Source organism: Momordica charantia (genome assembly GCF_013281855.1).
Source record: "Momordica charantia cultivar OHB3-1 chromosome 9 unlocalized genomic scaffold, Mcharantia_2.0 BLBB01000009.1, whole genome shotgun sequence".
NCBI classification, from domain to species: domain Eukaryota; kingdom Viridiplantae; phylum Streptophyta; class Magnoliopsida; order Cucurbitales; family Cucurbitaceae; genus Momordica; species Momordica charantia.
This window is the reverse complement of record NW_028275167.1, coordinates 28,846,205-28,863,082: the sequence shown is the minus strand read 5'-3', so window position 1 is coordinate 28,863,082 and position 16,878 is coordinate 28,846,205. Positions and strand designations below refer to the sequence as shown.

The window sequence follows — 16,878 nt, the reverse complement described above, 5'->3', positions numbered from 1 at the left end:
TATACGTAACATCATGTCAATTGCAAATGCAATAAGATAAGCTGAACTTTAGGAAAAATGTCTCACCTTAGAAGCCGATAAAGTAAAAATCGTGATGGCCACCTACCTAAGATTTAATATCCTACAAGTTCCCTTATCAATCAAATATAGTAAGATCAGACAGTTAGCCCGTTATTAGTCGAGGTACATGCAAACTGATCCGGATACACGGATATAAAAAGAGAGAGAAGTACAAATCAGGTCCCAAAAAAAAAACATGGAATACAGAAATGCATACGATAGGAGCATACATTCAAGTGAACAAAGTACTGGTTCCTCAAATCACTTCAAACTGAGTTGGTTCCAACACCTTTTAATTGGGCCCAAACCCATGCTTGGTTTGGTCCAGTAATCAGCCTGCTTTCTTAAAACAGTGGCCCATATCACGGCCCAACTTCAAAAAAATTACATTGAAACAAAAATTGTTGCATTAAATAAATAAATTATATCATTGAATATCATAAGAAAAAAAAGTGTCTCACCCTATTATATTATAGGCAGATGGCAGATGATGAACTTTGATTCAGAAGAAACAAGTAAACAAAAAAAAAAAAAAATGAGCTTTCTAATATACAGACAAATTTCAATTTCTGGATTAGTGAAGTCTCATTTTCAACATTAGCTTTAGCTTAGCTTCATTAATTAGCTATTTACTTTATGGCTCCTACCAACTTCATCTCTCCTTACCTTATTATGGCTACTCCTTAACTTTCATCTTACAGCACTTTGCATAACATTATAGTCGTAACGCGCCCCATCGAAAGTGGATCGAAAGAAGAGAAAGAATCTAGGAGTTGATAAAAATGAAGTAATCTATGCCACTCTCACTCCGCTGGGACGTTTTCCCTCCATGGCGTCCTTCTTGTTTCGACAATCGGCGCAGAGGAAAGGGCCTTGCCATGGCTTTGAGCTGGTGGAGAAGATGGAACCAGCATGAACAGAGATGCCCTCACTGGGAGCAAGATCTACTTGACATACAGCACAAGTAAATAGACTGGGTGTGCCATGTCCAGATCCACTCAATTCCACAGTTCCAAGCCTGCAACATCACTTCAAATTCATATTTCTAATTCAAGCATAAACCAAATTTAGCAACCAAACTAGGTCAAGTGATACGTTAATCGAACCGAAATTATCCCGAAACCTTTTCAGTTTCTGCGATTTTCTAGTAGGATTCTATTTTTTTGACAATGCCTCTACAAACTCAAGAGTAGTCCATGTTGTGTAATGATTGACTAACTTCAATGGATTGATCTTATGATAGTTCTAGCTCATCTCTATTTATATTTGTAGTGCACATTTGAATTGTAAATTGTAACAAGAAGAATAGATAAACAAAACCCAGAAAGGAAAGAGACCAACCTTTCAGCCAGCATGGCGGACCCGTCTTCGAATAATTCTTCCACGAGACCGATAGCTGATAGCCTCTTTGATAGCTTATTAGAACTGTGGGACTTTTTTCTGAATAATAGCGATTTCAGTACGCTTTGTTTCTTTGGAGGAGGAGAAGACTGTGCTGAATTATCAGGAGGAATTATGTCAACTACTATGCAGGTCGTATCATCCTTCAAGCCTCTTGTTCTTAAAGCTTCCTGTAGATATCATCGAAAGGAAACTTCAAACCGTAGAATAACGACGTAAAGATAAACTGGGAAATGAAACTATCAACCACCGAAATGTCGAGACGAAGGTCGCTTGAATTACCTTCACAACTTGCCTAGCAGCAAGCTCTGCAGGCAGTCCACGGCAAGACTTTGCAGCCATATCTGATGATAGCGCATCCCAGATGCCATCGGAAGCAATTATAAGCCTCCCACCAGCATTCGATAACTTTTCAACAAATACGTAAATTAGAGACGTTGAAAATGGTATTACCATAATCAGAACAGAGTACGTTACAAATCAGAATTGTATCAATACCTTCACTTGTTTCACAAATGGAATTGGAACTATAAACTCCCCCACATCCATGTCTCCAATAGACCGAGAAAGGCATAAGCCTCCGGGCCAACAACGGAGGGGGCCAATCTGTAACAATCAAGCAAATAGTACACTACAGAAATTAAACAATGTTCTTTGAACTTATAGGATGCTTATATTTGGCTAACAGCTAAGATTGCTTCACCTCAGCGCCACCGACAATGCTCAATCTTCCGATTTCCCCACCACTTGCAGTTACACGTTCCCTCCTGCATTAACCCGAAAACAAATCAGCCAGTTAGCACGATGCAATGGGAAAAGGATATCATTGGATTTGAAAAGGACACCTACTCCTCAACATTCTCTTCAAGTCTATGATCAACCGTCAAAGCAGATACAGCACCACCCTGAGTATCTAAAATGCATCGGGAATCTCCAACCGACGCTACTGTCACTGTCCATCTATCGATGATTACAAACGTAGCTGTAGTTCCAGAAGTTTCGCCTGTAAAAAACAGCAACATGTGCATCAAAGAATGAATATAGATCAGACGGTAGAAAGTATCTACTAACTAGAGATGCAATTGAAAAGAGAGTAAACTATCGCCAATCGTTGAGGGCTGTGAACGATTCCACACCTCTGCTCTGGAACTCCTTGTCTGTCTTCACAAATCCAGCAACCAACGCTCGTGGCAGCGCTTGAAGCCACTCCTCCTGCCCGAGACCACGGGGAATCGCGCTCAAGACATGGCTCAACAAATGTTCCCTCGTGAAAATTGCTGCAGCATTTCCATTGTGTCCATCAAATATCTGAAGGCGTTAGAAGCAAATAGTGAAAACCATGTAGAACTACATAGCAACAGGAAGAACAAGAGAAAATCCTAATTTCAACGCCCAAAAGATACCCATCTATAAGATTATGTAAATCTTTGGAACATCCATCAGAAGAGGTGATTTGAAAAAGTTTCCCTGGCTTACAAACTACATCTCTTAAGATCAGCTACCACCAATAAAACTTGAGATATGAAACTAGGATAGAGGAAAAATCTCCAGAACCCACTTGCAAAATCCAATGGACCTTTTACAGTTCGGGAAACGACCGTTCGATCACATCAGAACAAGAGCAATCTAAACAAAAAACGTCAGCTCCAAGACTTTCCTTAAAAGAGCAAACGAGCCAGTTGCTTGGGTGATGGCTTCGTAATAGCAGATACAGAGACTTCCATGAAATTGAAGTCATAAAAAACAAGAAACAGAGGGAGAGAACTCACAGCGAATACAGAGAAAGTGGATGAAGGGTTCCCAGGAACTCGCTGACAATCAGTTTTCATGAGAAAATAATCTTCTCCCTTTTTAGACTGCGCTGCATTCCCATATCTTATAGTGGGTTTCTCCAACCTCTCACTCCTCACCTCTTTACTGATCAAAGCAGCAAGAGGCACCAGATTGTGATGATGATGATGATGATTATGACGCCTCCCTTCTCTGGAAGCCATTGATCACAGACACCACAAGAAACTCCTCCCCTCGGCTCTTCGGACCCAAGATTTTGATCCAAATCGACGCTCCCACTAGAATACAACAGACCCAAATTCGCTCAAGTCGTAATACCCAAGTGAGTTCAAGTTCAGATTCCTCAACTACACAGGAAATTTGTTTAACGGGGTTTGTGGGGAATTTTGAGAGGAAACAAGCAGAGGACAAAGATTAGAAAAATGGGAACTACAGACCAGAATGTCTCGCGGTGTGTCGCGAGAAGTCAAGGGCAGATCTGATTGAGACAGCAAGCTAAGAAACCCCACAAAAGAAGGGGAAGGAAGAAGAAGAGAGAAATCAACACGGAAAGGAAAAGGGAAACGCGTACCGATGACGAGGAATGAACTGTAAAAGATAAAATAAGTCTAGAACCTGGAAATTCTATAGAAATGGAAGAGATCCCCACAAAGATACTCCATTATAATAAAAACAATCGGGGATTTTGAGCAGAACAGAAGAACCCAGGTCAGCTTCTCGACAATTTCCCTCACCAAACCGACTCAGTACCCTTTGGCCTTTGTAGGGTGGGGGAATTTGGAGATTTTCCAGGTACTTAAAATGGTTCGCAAAAGCTTGGAACCATTATAATTTTTATATATCTGAACTGGGAAAGTGACGGAGAAAGTGGCTTTGCTGTAAAAGCAATAGAAACATTTCTCTCTCATCCAAAAGTCTCCCTTTCCTCATCCAAGAAATTAAAGTCGGCATTTGATTAGAACTGTTCCACAGAAGAAAATACTCAAATACCCAGTAAATAAAAAGTTCAAATTCATTTGATTTGGTGATTGTTCTTCCAATCCAGAGACGTCACCTTTAAAATTTTACAGGGTTAGTTTTATCAGAAAGAAACACAGTGGTTGAATGAAATCAATGCCAATGGAATCCATGACGTTTGGCAATAGTTTTAATATTCGAATCAAAATATTGATGAATATTTGTTCATTCAATCATTTGATTAAATAAAACTGGGTACAACATTATTTGAGCACTGCAGAAATATTCTTAATATCTTTAATTATGCCATCTACTTTTGAAACAGTGGTTTTGTTATATCAAATAGATTCCACTAATTGTTTTCTTCCTACTAAAAAAGAGAGAGAGATAGAGAGAGAGAATCGAATAATGTTAATGTTAATAACATCTCTGATATTGATTGATTTGATTGTAAATTACGAACAATTTATAATATACATTTCCATTTTTACAAAAGTAAGGGGTGAAAATTCAGACCATTAAATTAATTTTCTTTGAATTGATTAACTTTAACTTTTAATATTTTAATTAGTTTTTAGGACAATATTTTAATTTGTTGCAAATTTACTTTAGATCTTTCTGCTCTTTTGGGCATGGTTCCAATTATTTTTCTCGGATTAAAAAATACTTTTGGTTACGTACTTCATTTAATTGAGGTATTTATTTAATTCTTGAAATTTAAATTGTAATGATATTGTCCTTTATACTTTTAAACTGCAATAATTAAATTGTTAAGAACTTAATTGTTATCTATTTAAAATTAGAAAAACTAAATTATTAAGGAAATAAATCATTTACTTAATAAAAATATTGAGAAAAAAAGCATTTTTTTAATTTGTTTTTGTTTTTAAGCTCTTATATACCTTATGTTGAAGCAAAATTGTACATTTATTTTTTAATTTAAGCGCCATCATTGTTTACACAAAATATTATCTCTAGCTGGAAATAATATTTCTTTTAAAGAAAAAACTGATTTTTTTTCCCTCTTTTTCCCTTTTTGGTATCTGACCTCTTTGCCTCTTGCACGTGGAGTGGAGGTAGAAATAGTTGACAGAATGATGATCCCTTTAAATTTAAATTTATTATTCATTATTATGTAATTACAATTTAAAGTATTATTATAACTATTACTTAATTGTTTTTTGCATAATTAGTTCCAATTTTTTTCAAAACGTTCAAGAAAAAAGTTTATTTTTTGCATGGTACGTTATTTAAAAACAGTAAAAAGCTGACACGTGTGATGAAAAGTTTGCATGTTTTTCTGTGATCGCATGACAATGATGTGGAAATCTCAAGGACTTTGCTGCGGCACGTGCCACTGCCACTCATGCTTTTTTGGCTCTAATCACCCACATAACAACATTTTTTTAATTTAAAATTTCACAAAATGAGAACTAAGTTTAACGCAAAATATCACACAATAATCCTTAATCATTTGAGTAATTCTGAGCTTAGTGTTCTTAATTTTTTGAAATTCTCAAATTTATCGAGTGTATTAAAAAATTTTCACTTATATTATTAATGTAAACAAAGTGAATTCGTCAAATTATTAATCTATTCACCCATTTAAACGCATAAATATGTAATTTGAATTCGTGTTAACCCATCTAACATATTTAAATTAGACCCAAAATTAACAAAATCTATTTCTTTTCAACTGACAATGAAATACACGATTTTTGTTAACAAAATTTAATATATTTTTCTTATAACCTAATTGAAAATTTGAAAAGATCGAAAACTATTTTAAGAACTATTTAAAAGATCAAGGATCATTAACTAAATTTAATCATTATTTTAGTTATTACCTATCGACTTGAGAAAAAAAATTACAATATTGCAATCGATTTGTTTTTGGGATAACTAAACTCATGTACCAACAAAAATCAATCAAGTCAATATAATTAAATCATAAAAAGATTCGAATAAATTCAAACCAAACTAATATAATTTGAGCCTATGCATATATTCTTTTCCTTCTCGTCGAAGATTTAAATCCAATCTGGATATCCTTTATTTGTTGTACTAGTCCGAAACATTCAATATGATTTTGTAATTTTTTTGTTTCAACTTTCACTCAGATCTAATTTGTTGTTTTTTGTAATTTTAATTTGTGTTTTTTTTTTTATAAATGATTTGCATCCAACCATATGACTTGACATATGTTAATCATTTGACAGCATCACTTGCATTACATTTCCATAAGTATCATTCAATACTTTTTGAAAATGCTTTATTTGAAATAAAGTTAAATGACTATTTTACGATTTTTAATATAAAGTTCAGAGAAACTTATAGCTATATATATAAAAATGTCTTATGTTACCACCTCTGGCATGGACTCTAATTAAAATAATACATATTTTAATTACACAATTGAAATACTTAATTTTGCAGCATTGCCCAATTTGATAATATAAAAACCTTTCTCAAAGTGAACAGATAATGACAGTGGATGAATTGGTAAAAAATTGAAAATGAAAAATGAGAAAGTTTAGCTTTTGATTAATAATAATAAAAAAAAAAGGTCACAAATTACGAGAAGTAAAAAAGTGTGATTAGCACGTGGATGGGCTTATTTCCTTTCATTTGGAATTAAGCAAATAATAGGAATTTTTTGCTTATAAAACTAAAATTTAGATTTAATAATATAATTTTTCACTAATTAAGTAGATTAGCATGTGATGGTCTAATACGTAGCCTAATAATTGCCTCAATTAGATGCAAATTTTCGCCCTAATTGGAGGGTTTCTATTTTCAATTTATCTGCTCAGGTATCCAATGCTATATAATGCCTCACACTTTTTCTTTTTTTCTTTTTGTAATATAGTAATCACTCTTCAAATTTCTATTCAATTACACCATATTCTCCAAATCTTTATTTCTGTTTTTTTTTAAATAAAATAAAAAAAAATGAACAGTTAAAAATACTATATACTGCTTTTATATATTTTATTTTCTGTCAACAGAGGGAGAATATTAATCAGATTTTTTTTTTCATTAGATTTAGAATTTTTGGAATAGATTGTGATAGATTGTGATCTATACCAAGTTGTTCCATTTGTACACAATTTAATACACTATGAAAAGACAATTGTGCGAAATTAAACCTAAAAATAATACATGGATATTTGTTTCACGAAATATAATTTAATTATAGCCTTTAGAGAGAGAAAAAGATAATAATAGATAGCTAAAGCATTTTGGGAGAATTCAAACCGTCTTAAAATATAAAATATATATTTTGATCATTGAGTTATATTTATATTGGTATGCAATTCTTACTTTCATATTTAAATTGTAGCACTGAGAAAGAGGATTCATATATATATATAATAGAATAATGTATAGTTGGAAAGTTTTTAATTTATCAATTATTTAATTATAAATTTAGTCAAATAATGTATTTTTTAGTATATGAATTATAGAAAGCTTATGTTATGTTATGAACTTTATTTAAACTAGGTTGACCTTTCAGCCCTTGCCCCTAAAGTTATTTTTATTTGGCCTAATACCATTGGGCTATATCATAGGAGTAGGGATGAGGATGAACATTGACTTATAAGAGAAGTTATAGTTAAATTATGAATTAGGTTTCCATTGTTGGGGCAAAGTTTCAATTTAGTCCCTATGTTTCAATATAGTATCTATGGTTTGAACTTAGTTTTAATTTGATAATTCCTTGATTTGGTTAAATCTCACATGTCTTTCCTAAATTTAGTTTTAGTAACTCTAAAAGTCTACTCCTTTTTATTATTACTCAGCTCTAAAATCTAGTAAAAAAAAATAGTTATCAAAATAGAACTTTCATGTAAAAATAAAATTGTCAATATAATGTCAAAGCGAACATAGTTTAACGGTAATTGACACATACTTCTAACTATGAGGTTGTGAGTTGGATCTCTCATCCCGAGATGTTGAAATTAAGTCCAAATTATTTGGACTAAATTGAAGCTTTTAAAATCATAGAGACGAAATTTATTATTTAACCAAAAAGTTAATTAATATGTTAATAGTCAGCGTTGTAATCTAGCATCTAAGGGAAAGAGCTATGTATTTTTTTTTCTTTTTTAAAAATAAGTTGTTGGGAGTTATATATAGATTGTTAATTATTTATTTTTAAAGAACTATAAGAAAGAAATTAGTGTGTGGATGAGAGTTGGGAGTTGAAATGGAAAAGGACTTGAAAGGCAGCAATGACCAAATAAAAAGTTTTATGGGTCTTTTTTTTTTTTTTTTTTTTTCTCTCTTTTTCCAATTTATGTTGTGGATTACAGTACACATAAAATGACCTCTCTCCCATCCAATTGCATTTTGGCCTTTCATTTTTCTTCCCTTCATTATCTTTGGACCACTTGACTCTTCAGAGGCTCCATTTTCCAACTTCAACTTAGGGAATGGGGAATCGATTTTTTTTTTCTCCTTTTCTTTTCTTCCTTCCTGTTTTAGGTCAAGTTTGATGAGATTTTGTGTTTTTTTTTTTTATTTTATAAAATTGAGTTTGTTGGTTGATAATTCCTTTTATCTACAATTTTTTGTTATAGATGGATTAGAGACTGCCTATGTGAACCACTCGTTCAGAAACACATGTCTAGATCTTAGCTCGGTTGTGCAGAGAAAAAGTAGGAGTGGCGAAATCATTTTCCACCGACCTAAAAGACAGTGCCTGTCTGAGAATTGGGATACTCCAAAAGAAGGTGAATGGCGTTGACGAAAAATCTACTAATACTAAATACGAGTGTTTGAGTAGTATGGGTGCACTCAAAGCTTCCAAGAGGAATCTCACCTTTCAAAAGATACTTAATCTAATAAAGCTCAGCTCGATACCAACTCAACTAAGTGCTAATTTAAATTTTGGAATGTACGTGGTCAAGCACTAACCAGTGCAAGGTTTTATTTGCAGGTCACGAACTCGACTCGTCTGTAGCTCACTTCAACTTGCCAGTTGATATGACACTCGTCCAAAATTTTGAATCAACCATTTTTATAGTTTAATAATTCATTACAAGACAAAGAAATTTGTTATTGTTTAAGAGAAAAAAGAAAAGGTGTTATCAAACAAATTCTTATTTTACATAACAATAAAAAACATAGAGTAAGAAAACAATTTATATGCAAAATACTATCTTCAAACATACAACCACCAACAAAATTCTAAAAAAATAATAAAAATTCACACTCAAATAAGACAACATAATATCATGATTTTTTTTTTTCTGAAGTATGATGTATATATTATATAACACATTATAGGGTTGAAATAACATAAAATAAGTTCTACAACATTTTTTATTCTATTGTTTTTTTAAAAAAACTTCAATAGTATGTAATGAATGTGGACATTTATAGTTAAAAATTACGTCAATTAATCAACAACTTTCACCAAACATAGATCTTTCTAGATTCCCAAATCCTAAAGGCATTAACATGACCCGATGTGACCATAATACTTGAATTCCCTTAAATCCCAACTAGAGAAAGGAATCTTATTCATTTTATATCAATCAAAATTGTTAAGTTATCAAAGTCAAATTCTTTCGACATTTTCAAATTATTTATTTAAATCAATAAGTAATTTGAAAAATGGCCCCTTCCTGCCAGTGGTCCTATATATCATGCAGTACAACAAAGCAAAACAACCAATAAAACTCTGACCACTGTGGACTACTTTTCCATACAGTGAAGACACAAAGCCCAGGTCATCATTGGGCTGCCCGGCCCAAAAAATACAAGCCCAAGTTTGGCCCATGATCCAATCAATAACCCCAAAAAAATGTGCAAAGAATGTATTTACAGCTGCATGACAGTATCAATAATTCCTATGTACATTCCCTGCCCTGTAATCTGTATATTGTATACAAAAAAGTCATTCTCAGATACATGTAACATTATCATATATTAGTTTTTAGAAAAAGGAGCCAAATTATTTATTTCTTTCCTACATGATCATTATCTCATCTTCTATCATTAAACTAAAAAGAGCAGAGAAAAAAGAACTAAGAAAGAGATGATACTGAAGTTGATGCACTGAGATTTAATGAAGTTGAGCTGAACCATTTATCAGCAACAGAAGTAGGAGACAACTGCTGCCTCTTACTCCTCAACAACACAACCTCGTCATACTCTGGAGAAGGAGCTGTATCAAAGCTCTTCAACACTGCACCATTATCATCCTGCAGATTCTCACCGTCTTCTTCCCCGCTCTCGATCCTCTTTAAAGTCTCCAGAGCTTCTTCCATTGTTGGTCTCCTTTCCTTGTCTTGCTGCAGACACAGAAAAGCTAGCCATGCCACTGCCATTATCATCTGTCGAGTGTTTTTATCTGATTGAGACCCGAGGCATGGATCAATCAGCTCGTCAATCTCCTGTTTTAGGATTTTGTTCACAGCTAAGTTAGACAAATTAATCTCATGTCGATGCCTTGTTATATCCACAGCTGGCATTGACGATATAAGCTCGATTAATACAACGCCGAAACTATACACGTCGCTCTTGGCTGTAAGTTGATAACACTGGTAATACTCGGGATCAACATAGCCAGGGGTCCCTTGAGGAGCGGTTGAGACATGACTGACATCGTTTGGGAATAGTCTAGAGATCCCAAAATCAGCAACTTTGACGGAAAAGTTATTGTCTAAGAGAATGTTGGTAGTCTTCACATCACGATGAATGATATCTGAAGCGTGGAGATAAACTAGAGCACTTGCTGTTTCAATGGCAATGCTCATCCGAATGGGCCATGTGAGCAAGCTAGAATTTGCTTGTTCGCCATGGAGATGATCAGCAACAGTACCATTTGGGACGAATTCATAAACAAGGAGAAGTTCACGACTGCATCTTGAAGTACATCCATAAAGGGAGACAAGATTTTTGTGGCGAAGGCGGGTGAGAATCTTGACCTCGTTCATGAATTGCTCTACTCGTCTGTAGTTATGTTGATAAAGGCGTTTCACTGCAACTTCCCGACCATCATGAAGTTTTCCTAGTTGGAAGTAAAATGAAGGTTTCGAATCACATTAGAGAGTTCCTAATGGAGTTCTTTAATAAGCTTCTCAAAACGCAGTTCAACAAAAGTTAGTAAACAGAGGAGTGTTTTTCTTTTACCATGGTATACAGTTCCAAAACCGCCATCTCCAAGTTCTTTATCACGATCAAATTTGTTAGTCGCCTTTTCGAGTTCGACATAGGAGAAAACAGGGACTTCAAAGCACACACCACCATCTTCCAGGTCGAATTTTGAGAACGGTTCGCAAGATATATTCCTTGTTAGGATGTTTGGAGCAGCATGCCTTTTTCTGCAGTACCAAAGACAAAGAGCAAATAATAACATAAGCAGAATTACACCTGGGACTCCAGCACCTGAAGACAAAGAGGAGGAGGAGGGAGCCGTGGTCAGAATTTTGGTCATTTTTTTACTAAACGACAAGAAAATAATAGAACTTTGAGTTTCAACTATTTTAGAATAATTTGATAGGTTCCCCATGACGTGCATAGATGCATTTCTGCTGGGAAGGAGGGGAAAAATAGGTTATAAAAATACGGAAGAGAGGTTTCCAGCAACAGTTCATCCCATTCCATATGATGTCTAGATGATATTAGCTCAAAGCAAATTTAGACAAGAATTAATAGTTCTCGGAAAAGGTACTCTACCTAGTGCTATCCTCAAGTTATTTCTTTCACCTGCAATAGCAATGAAAAAGAATGTTGTTAGTTTTGAACTCGTAATGATTCAGTACAGAACAGTCCAGCTTTTGTTTTTCAAAGTACAGATTATGCACAAGAACACACTCCAAAGACACATCTGAAACAGCCAAAAGAAGGAAAAAAGGAAAAAGAAAAACACCGACACCCACTTCCAGTAAGCATAAAAGGATGGAACAAAGCAACATAGAAAATTATACTCTACAGAGTTCAAACCAGGAAAGTGTAACTCACAAAGAAATTGCAAAACCCAATCCAGATGATTTAAAGCACAGTTTACTGGAAATACTTCCGCATAGAAAGTCAAATACCTTCTGTTATAGTTTTTCCATTTTTACAATTGAAGTTTCCTTCTGGGGTAGTCAGGCATTGGCCGCCTCCATAATAACATTCATAACAACGACGAGCTATGGTCACTTGAAGATGGAATTTATAAGTAAACTCAATAATTGGATTCTGGGAACCAACCGGGTTAACGGGAATTTTTAGAACTTTAGAGTTGAAACAGTTGGACGGACCACTAGAGTTGGGGTATGTGTAATAACCAGAGCAGTTAAATGAACTAAGGAAAAGAGGAGTAGCATCTTTAGGCTTATCTCTGCAATTATACAAAGTAATATTATCAGCTGTGTATAAAGAAGATGAAGCAGTTTCTGGAAGAGCCAGATCGGCCAGAATAGAACAATTATGAGAATCTATTCGGTTCTTAAGATCTTGGTCGTCGATAAGGATGACATTAGCCTGAGATATGGAAGCAACTCCGAACCAAACTCCTCCACGTCTCAGCTGGATTTGTGGCTGTGTCTTGCAGTTTCTTACTGTGTATAATCCGCAATCAAGGAGCGATTCGTTATTAAAAGGGAATCTTATGAGGCCGAGATTCCCGCATTCGAAGGCCGGACAATCTGGATGAATGAAACTGCTCTCATTCAAAGCCAACTGAAGTGATACTAGATAAGAGAGAACGAAGAACAAAATGAAACAAAAGAACGCCATATGGAATTCGGTATTCAAATTACCAGAAAACCACCTCGATCCCCAAATCTACTTCTCCGGGATGTTTATGATTTCTAGGTTTCCTATGCTGACCTCGTCCAAAATCCCAAACTGCGATAAAAGCCAGGAATGGGAGTCTCCAGGAAACCTGACCAAAAGAGAAAAATCAAGGTGGGGACATCCTTCAGAAATTTACAAGGCACCGTACAGGAAAATGCGGTTTGATGAATTGGAGAGAGCCAATTTTCCCCCGATTGACCAGCCATTACATAGACTTGACTCTTTGACTCTTCATAATCTCTGTTTGAACGTTCAAAATTAGGGCTATAATTAAATGAAGGTTTCGTCATCCGTGGCCTAGGGATAACCACGTCTAGCAGTTGCTCTCTACAGTCAGAACAGAAGTCTTCGCCCGATATGAACCGACGGCACAAGAAGTCAGAGGTCAACAGTTAGATGGAGAGGACAAGAGGTACGCGTCTCTGACTGAAATTTGCACAAAACGAAGAACAGAATCATAAAATGACGAGAATGTAGCGGTGTGAATGGGTAGAAAACTTAGCTCGGAAGCAATCTGAAGGGGAAAATCGCAGAGTTGAGTTGAATGATAATAAGATGATGACTCGCAGCTCTGGTAGTCATGGCCGATGAAGAATTTGCTGAGGTCGAGTATCAGATGTTTGTTGAAGAAGATGAGGCGAAAACATTTTCTCCCGTCTCTTCGCCGGCGAATTGGATTTCACGGCGGCTTACAGATGAGACATTCACGAGTTTCCGCTAAATTCCAGATATGATTTTCTTCTCACAATTAGCTTTACTGATCGGTTTTTTCCCCCCAACAACTTGGAATCTGTCCAATCCCATTTTTTCCGTAGAAATTTCATTTTTTTAATAAGAAAACGGATTAGGTTTAGGTTTATATTGTTTAATGTTTTCATTGACGAGTTATACATGATATTATAATAAATAGATCGGTAAAATTAATTATTTTTTTAGTAGATTTAAATTCATGACTAAATTAATAAAATCATTAAATAAAATTTTGGTTTGTTTTATGTGACGATGTTTATATGAAAATGGAATCACAGATAACAGCAAGTAAACAAATACATATATATGCACGATCTTAAGGCATACATATGTATCTCTCATTTTCATTTCAAAGTTTAAACCTCACCTCTAACCCCAAATATCATTTGAAAAAAAAAACCTCTTTTTTTTAGTTCAAACCTCACCCCGTAAAATTAATTATTTTTCTCTTGTTTTTCAGGATTCTTTTTTTTTTCTTTAAAATAAAAACAACACAGGTATCATGAGAATAATTTAAGAAAACACACACGAACAATTTTATTTTCGAACTGACCTTAGTTTCTATAAATTTGAAAACAATTCTCTCGCTTTCTTTTTTCTTTCTTTCTTTTATTTTTACAGTGATTTGAAAACAATTCTTAAAATAGGATTACCAAGGATAAACCAAAGAATTTAAGATGATGAAGATAATAAATAATCGTTAGAGTCTCCCAAATTAATTAAATGAAACCAAAGTTTATTCTTAAACAAAAGTTTTTACGTGTTTAATTTACTGAAGCCATATGAATTTTATCTCAATAAATAATTGGTTGACTTCACACGAAAAGTAATGGATATTCGTATATCTTAATTCTAAATACAACCGATATTTATTTATTTTTCCTCTTTAATTTTTACATGACATCCAATAAAATTTTACCACGCGGCAGCTACTGCCTGCTTTGATTAACGAAATGCCGACTCTTTTAATTGGTAGATAATTAAAGTTTGGGAAATAGACAAGTTGACCTCCTTTCCATATTTGCCCCCGGCCCCAAACAGCACTTGCATTATGTCAACTTTATGATTAGTTGCCCAAAAAGGTAAAAACCTTTGACCCCAATTCCAATGTAAATCGAATCCACGGCTAGTTCTTCTTCTTTATTTTCTTAATAAATCCTGATATTTAATAAAATAAATTAGTTTTACTACTTTTTATAGTTGTTTCCATTTCGTCACTTCAGATTTATTTCCTTTTAAATTCTTCAAATATTTATTCTTCTAGCTCATAAATTCTAAAAGTCTCATGTAAATTATATAAATTTAGTTTTCAAAGCCTTTGAAAAATTATGAATACATCGTGAGAAACAACATTTGATTGAGGAGGGATTTTGGAGTAAAATAGAAAACACAGTAGTTAGTATTATGCTTAAAATAAATAATATCATATCATTGGTGAGATATATGTTATTGGTTAAGGATCTAATAAGATATGAGCTATTAGAGTTTTGAGATGTAACCATAAATATTAATGTAGTACCAAATTCTAAAACATTCAAAGAGTATTCTAAAAAAAATTGGAATCCAAAATGGATTAACAAAATAAACCACGATTTTGAGAGGATTAAAAGAACCTAATAGATATGAGCTACTCTTGCAAACTTGACACAAAATTAAAAGTGAAACCAAAGGTTTTAAGGCATTGAAAAATGAATGGAAGAATTGGAATGGTATTTCTATTTAATCAAAAATTGATTTAAAGTAGTGTTTTGATATTTGAAGGTAAATTGAGGGAGGAAGAGGAAGCTAAACTAACCCGGAATAGGTGTGCAGTGCCAAGCATGTGGGCGATCAGGGCAATAACACTTGAAATGGTGAATCGATTCATTAAATCCACAGAATCCACCGCTGTCGCTGCAGAATCTGCACTCCCCCGCCGTCCATTCCACCGAAAACCCATTTCTCGCCGCCTCCTCCCCGCACGCCTCGCCGGGGGCGACCCGGAACCGTTCGTCGCGGCCGAGGGCGGACGAGATATTTCTAATCAAAGAATCACACCCGGACCCTGACCCGGATCCGGAGCTCGGGCTGAGGCGGAGGGAGTTGGTGTCGTAGGAGATCCGGCGGACGGAATAGTCCCCGCCGGCGAGACGTAGGAGGGGGTGGCCGTTGGGGTGGCATTTGAGGGCGAATCCCGGGTAGCCGCAGAAGGGTTGCTGGCGATTCTGGATGTAGAATGGGTATCTTATGGTCTGGTTGTCGCCGCAGGAAATTGGCCGCCGGCAGGCCTCGAAGTGGGGGTCTACGGCGGCGCCGGCCCCAGTTTCTGCCCACACCAAAATGAGAGTGAAAATTATTGAGATTGCCAGATTATTATTATTCAACACCATTTCACACCAACGCAGAGAGATGAGAAGGAATGGTTTTTAATTGGGAGTAGTTGAGTTGAATTGAATTGTATATCATATATGGCCACTTTTTAATTTCCACTTGGGTCGCTTTGGCTTTGGGTGTGAAAGTGAAACAAGTTGAGATTTGGTTTGTGATGTCTAAATGAGATGGATTTCTGCAGCTGCCTCATATTCTTGACCCTTATTCTACAATTTCTTCAAATCCACCCACCATCCTATAATTAGCGCCACTTTAGGTATAGTCCTCGCGACTTTATTTATATGTAGAGTCATCGCAATACTTATATGTCCATGATCACCCCATTTCTTAACCAATACGGGATTTTATTTGCAATCACCTTACAAACCCAACATACTAATCCCTTCCCTACATATGAAATAGATCATAAATAAAGTAATGACAAAATAAAATACGAGATAAGGATATATAAATCAATAATTTTAACCACGTAATATATATTGGTTCACCTTCACCCCAAACTCAAAACTACCTCAAGGTCAAGATTTTTTGCAGATACGGTGCAGATTTTGTACTATTAATGTGAATATTACAATGAATCTATTACGGTGCTCTCTAACTTCTAAGTATTTGAAGATAAATCATTAGTTCTATTATTTCTCTGAGTTGTTTGAGTATAGTTTGATCCATATAAATTCTATTAGCTCGCTTTCGTTTGACGGGGAGAAAATATATTTCCGGTGGGCATATACTTTTTTTTTTCTATTAATCCCT

At 34.9% G+C, this 16,878-nt stretch overlaps 3 protein-coding genes across 4 annotated transcripts; all 3 read right to left on the bottom strand.

The window, feature by feature from the left end:
- Positions 1 to 502: 502 nt before the first annotated feature.
- LOC111018678 (Protein phosphatase 2C family protein) lies at positions 503 to 4,068 on the bottom strand. Its single transcript, XM_022294876.2, has 8 exons — positions 3,231 to 4,068; positions 2,598 to 2,769; positions 2,311 to 2,464; positions 2,165 to 2,228; positions 1,960 to 2,067; positions 1,744 to 1,869; positions 1,402 to 1,631; positions 503 to 1,078 (listed from the first exon to the last, which is right to left on the bottom strand). The coding sequence occupies exons 1-8, from the start codon at positions 3,453 to 3,455 to the stop codon at positions 853 to 855; spliced, it is 1,305 nt and encodes a 434-aa protein (XP_022150568.1). The 5' UTR covers positions 3,456 to 4,068; the 3' UTR covers positions 503 to 852.
- A 5,940-nt stretch (positions 4,069 to 10,008) lies between these two features.
- Positions 10,009 to 12,970, bottom strand: LOC111018720 (LEAF RUST 10 DISEASE-RESISTANCE LOCUS RECEPTOR-LIKE PROTEIN KINASE-like 1.1). Its single transcript, XM_022294941.2, has 4 exons — positions 12,261 to 12,970; positions 11,899 to 11,928; positions 11,353 to 11,607; positions 10,009 to 11,230 (listed from the first exon to the last, which is right to left on the bottom strand). Exons 1-4 carry the CDS (start codon positions 12,943 to 12,945, stop codon positions 10,245 to 10,247), a joined length of 1,956 nt encoding a protein of 651 aa, XP_022150633.1. The 5' UTR covers positions 12,946 to 12,970; the 3' UTR covers positions 10,009 to 10,244.
- A 691-nt stretch (positions 12,971 to 13,661) lies between these two features.
- Positions 13,662 to 16,417, bottom strand: LOC148209297 (LEAF RUST 10 DISEASE-RESISTANCE LOCUS RECEPTOR-LIKE PROTEIN KINASE-like 1.2). 2 transcript variants are annotated; one of them, XM_088117669.1, is made up of 2 exons: positions 15,551 to 16,417; positions 13,662 to 13,795 (listed from the first exon to the last, which is right to left on the bottom strand). In XM_088117669.1, exons 1-2 carry the CDS (start codon positions 16,122 to 16,124, stop codon positions 13,710 to 13,712), a joined length of 660 nt encoding a protein of 219 aa, XP_087973795.1. In that variant the 5' UTR covers positions 16,125 to 16,417; the 3' UTR covers positions 13,662 to 13,709. The 2 variants fall into 2 exon arrangements, with proteins under 2 accessions (XP_087973795.1, XP_087973796.1); XM_088117670.1 differs by lacking the exon at positions 13,662 to 13,795 and adding an exon at positions 14,779 to 14,913 and having other exon boundaries at positions 15,551 to 16,124.
- Positions 16,418 to 16,878: the final 461 nt, after the last annotated feature.

Bases quoted from the DNA above. Each gene is read 5' to 3' on its own strand.
- LOC148209297 (XM_088117669.1), bottom strand. From the start codon at position 16,124: ATGGTGTTGAATAATAATAATCTGGCAATCTCAATAATTTTCACTCTC. The intron at 13,796-15,550 runs GTTAGTTTAGCT...GGGATTGGACAG, and splicing joins GCACTGCACACCTATTCCGG to ATTCCAAGTTGTTGGGGGGA.
- LOC111018720 (XM_022294941.2), bottom strand. From the start codon at position 12,945: ATGGCGTTCTTTTGTTTCATTTTGTTCTTCGTTCTCTCTTATCTAGTA. The intron at 11,608-11,898 runs GTAGAGTACCTT...CTTTGTCTTCAG, and splicing joins TAACTTGAGGATAGCACTAG to GTGCTGGAGTCCCAGGTGTA. The intron at 11,231-11,352 runs GTAAAAGAAAAA...ACTTCCAACTAG, and splicing joins TTTTGGAACTGTATACCATG to GAAAACTTCATGATGGTCGG.
- LOC111018678 (XM_022294876.2), bottom strand. From the start codon at position 3,455: ATGGCTTCCAGAGAAGGGAGGCGTCATAATCATCATCATCATCATCAC. The intron at 2,465-2,597 runs GTGTGGAATCGT...TGTTTTTTACAG, and splicing joins CAAGGAGTTCCAGAGCAGAG to GCGAAACTTCTGGAACTACA. The intron at 2,068-2,164 runs GTGAAGCAATCT...TGATTGTTACAG, and splicing joins GCATTGTCGGTGGCGCTGAG to ATTGGCCCCCTCCGTTGTTG.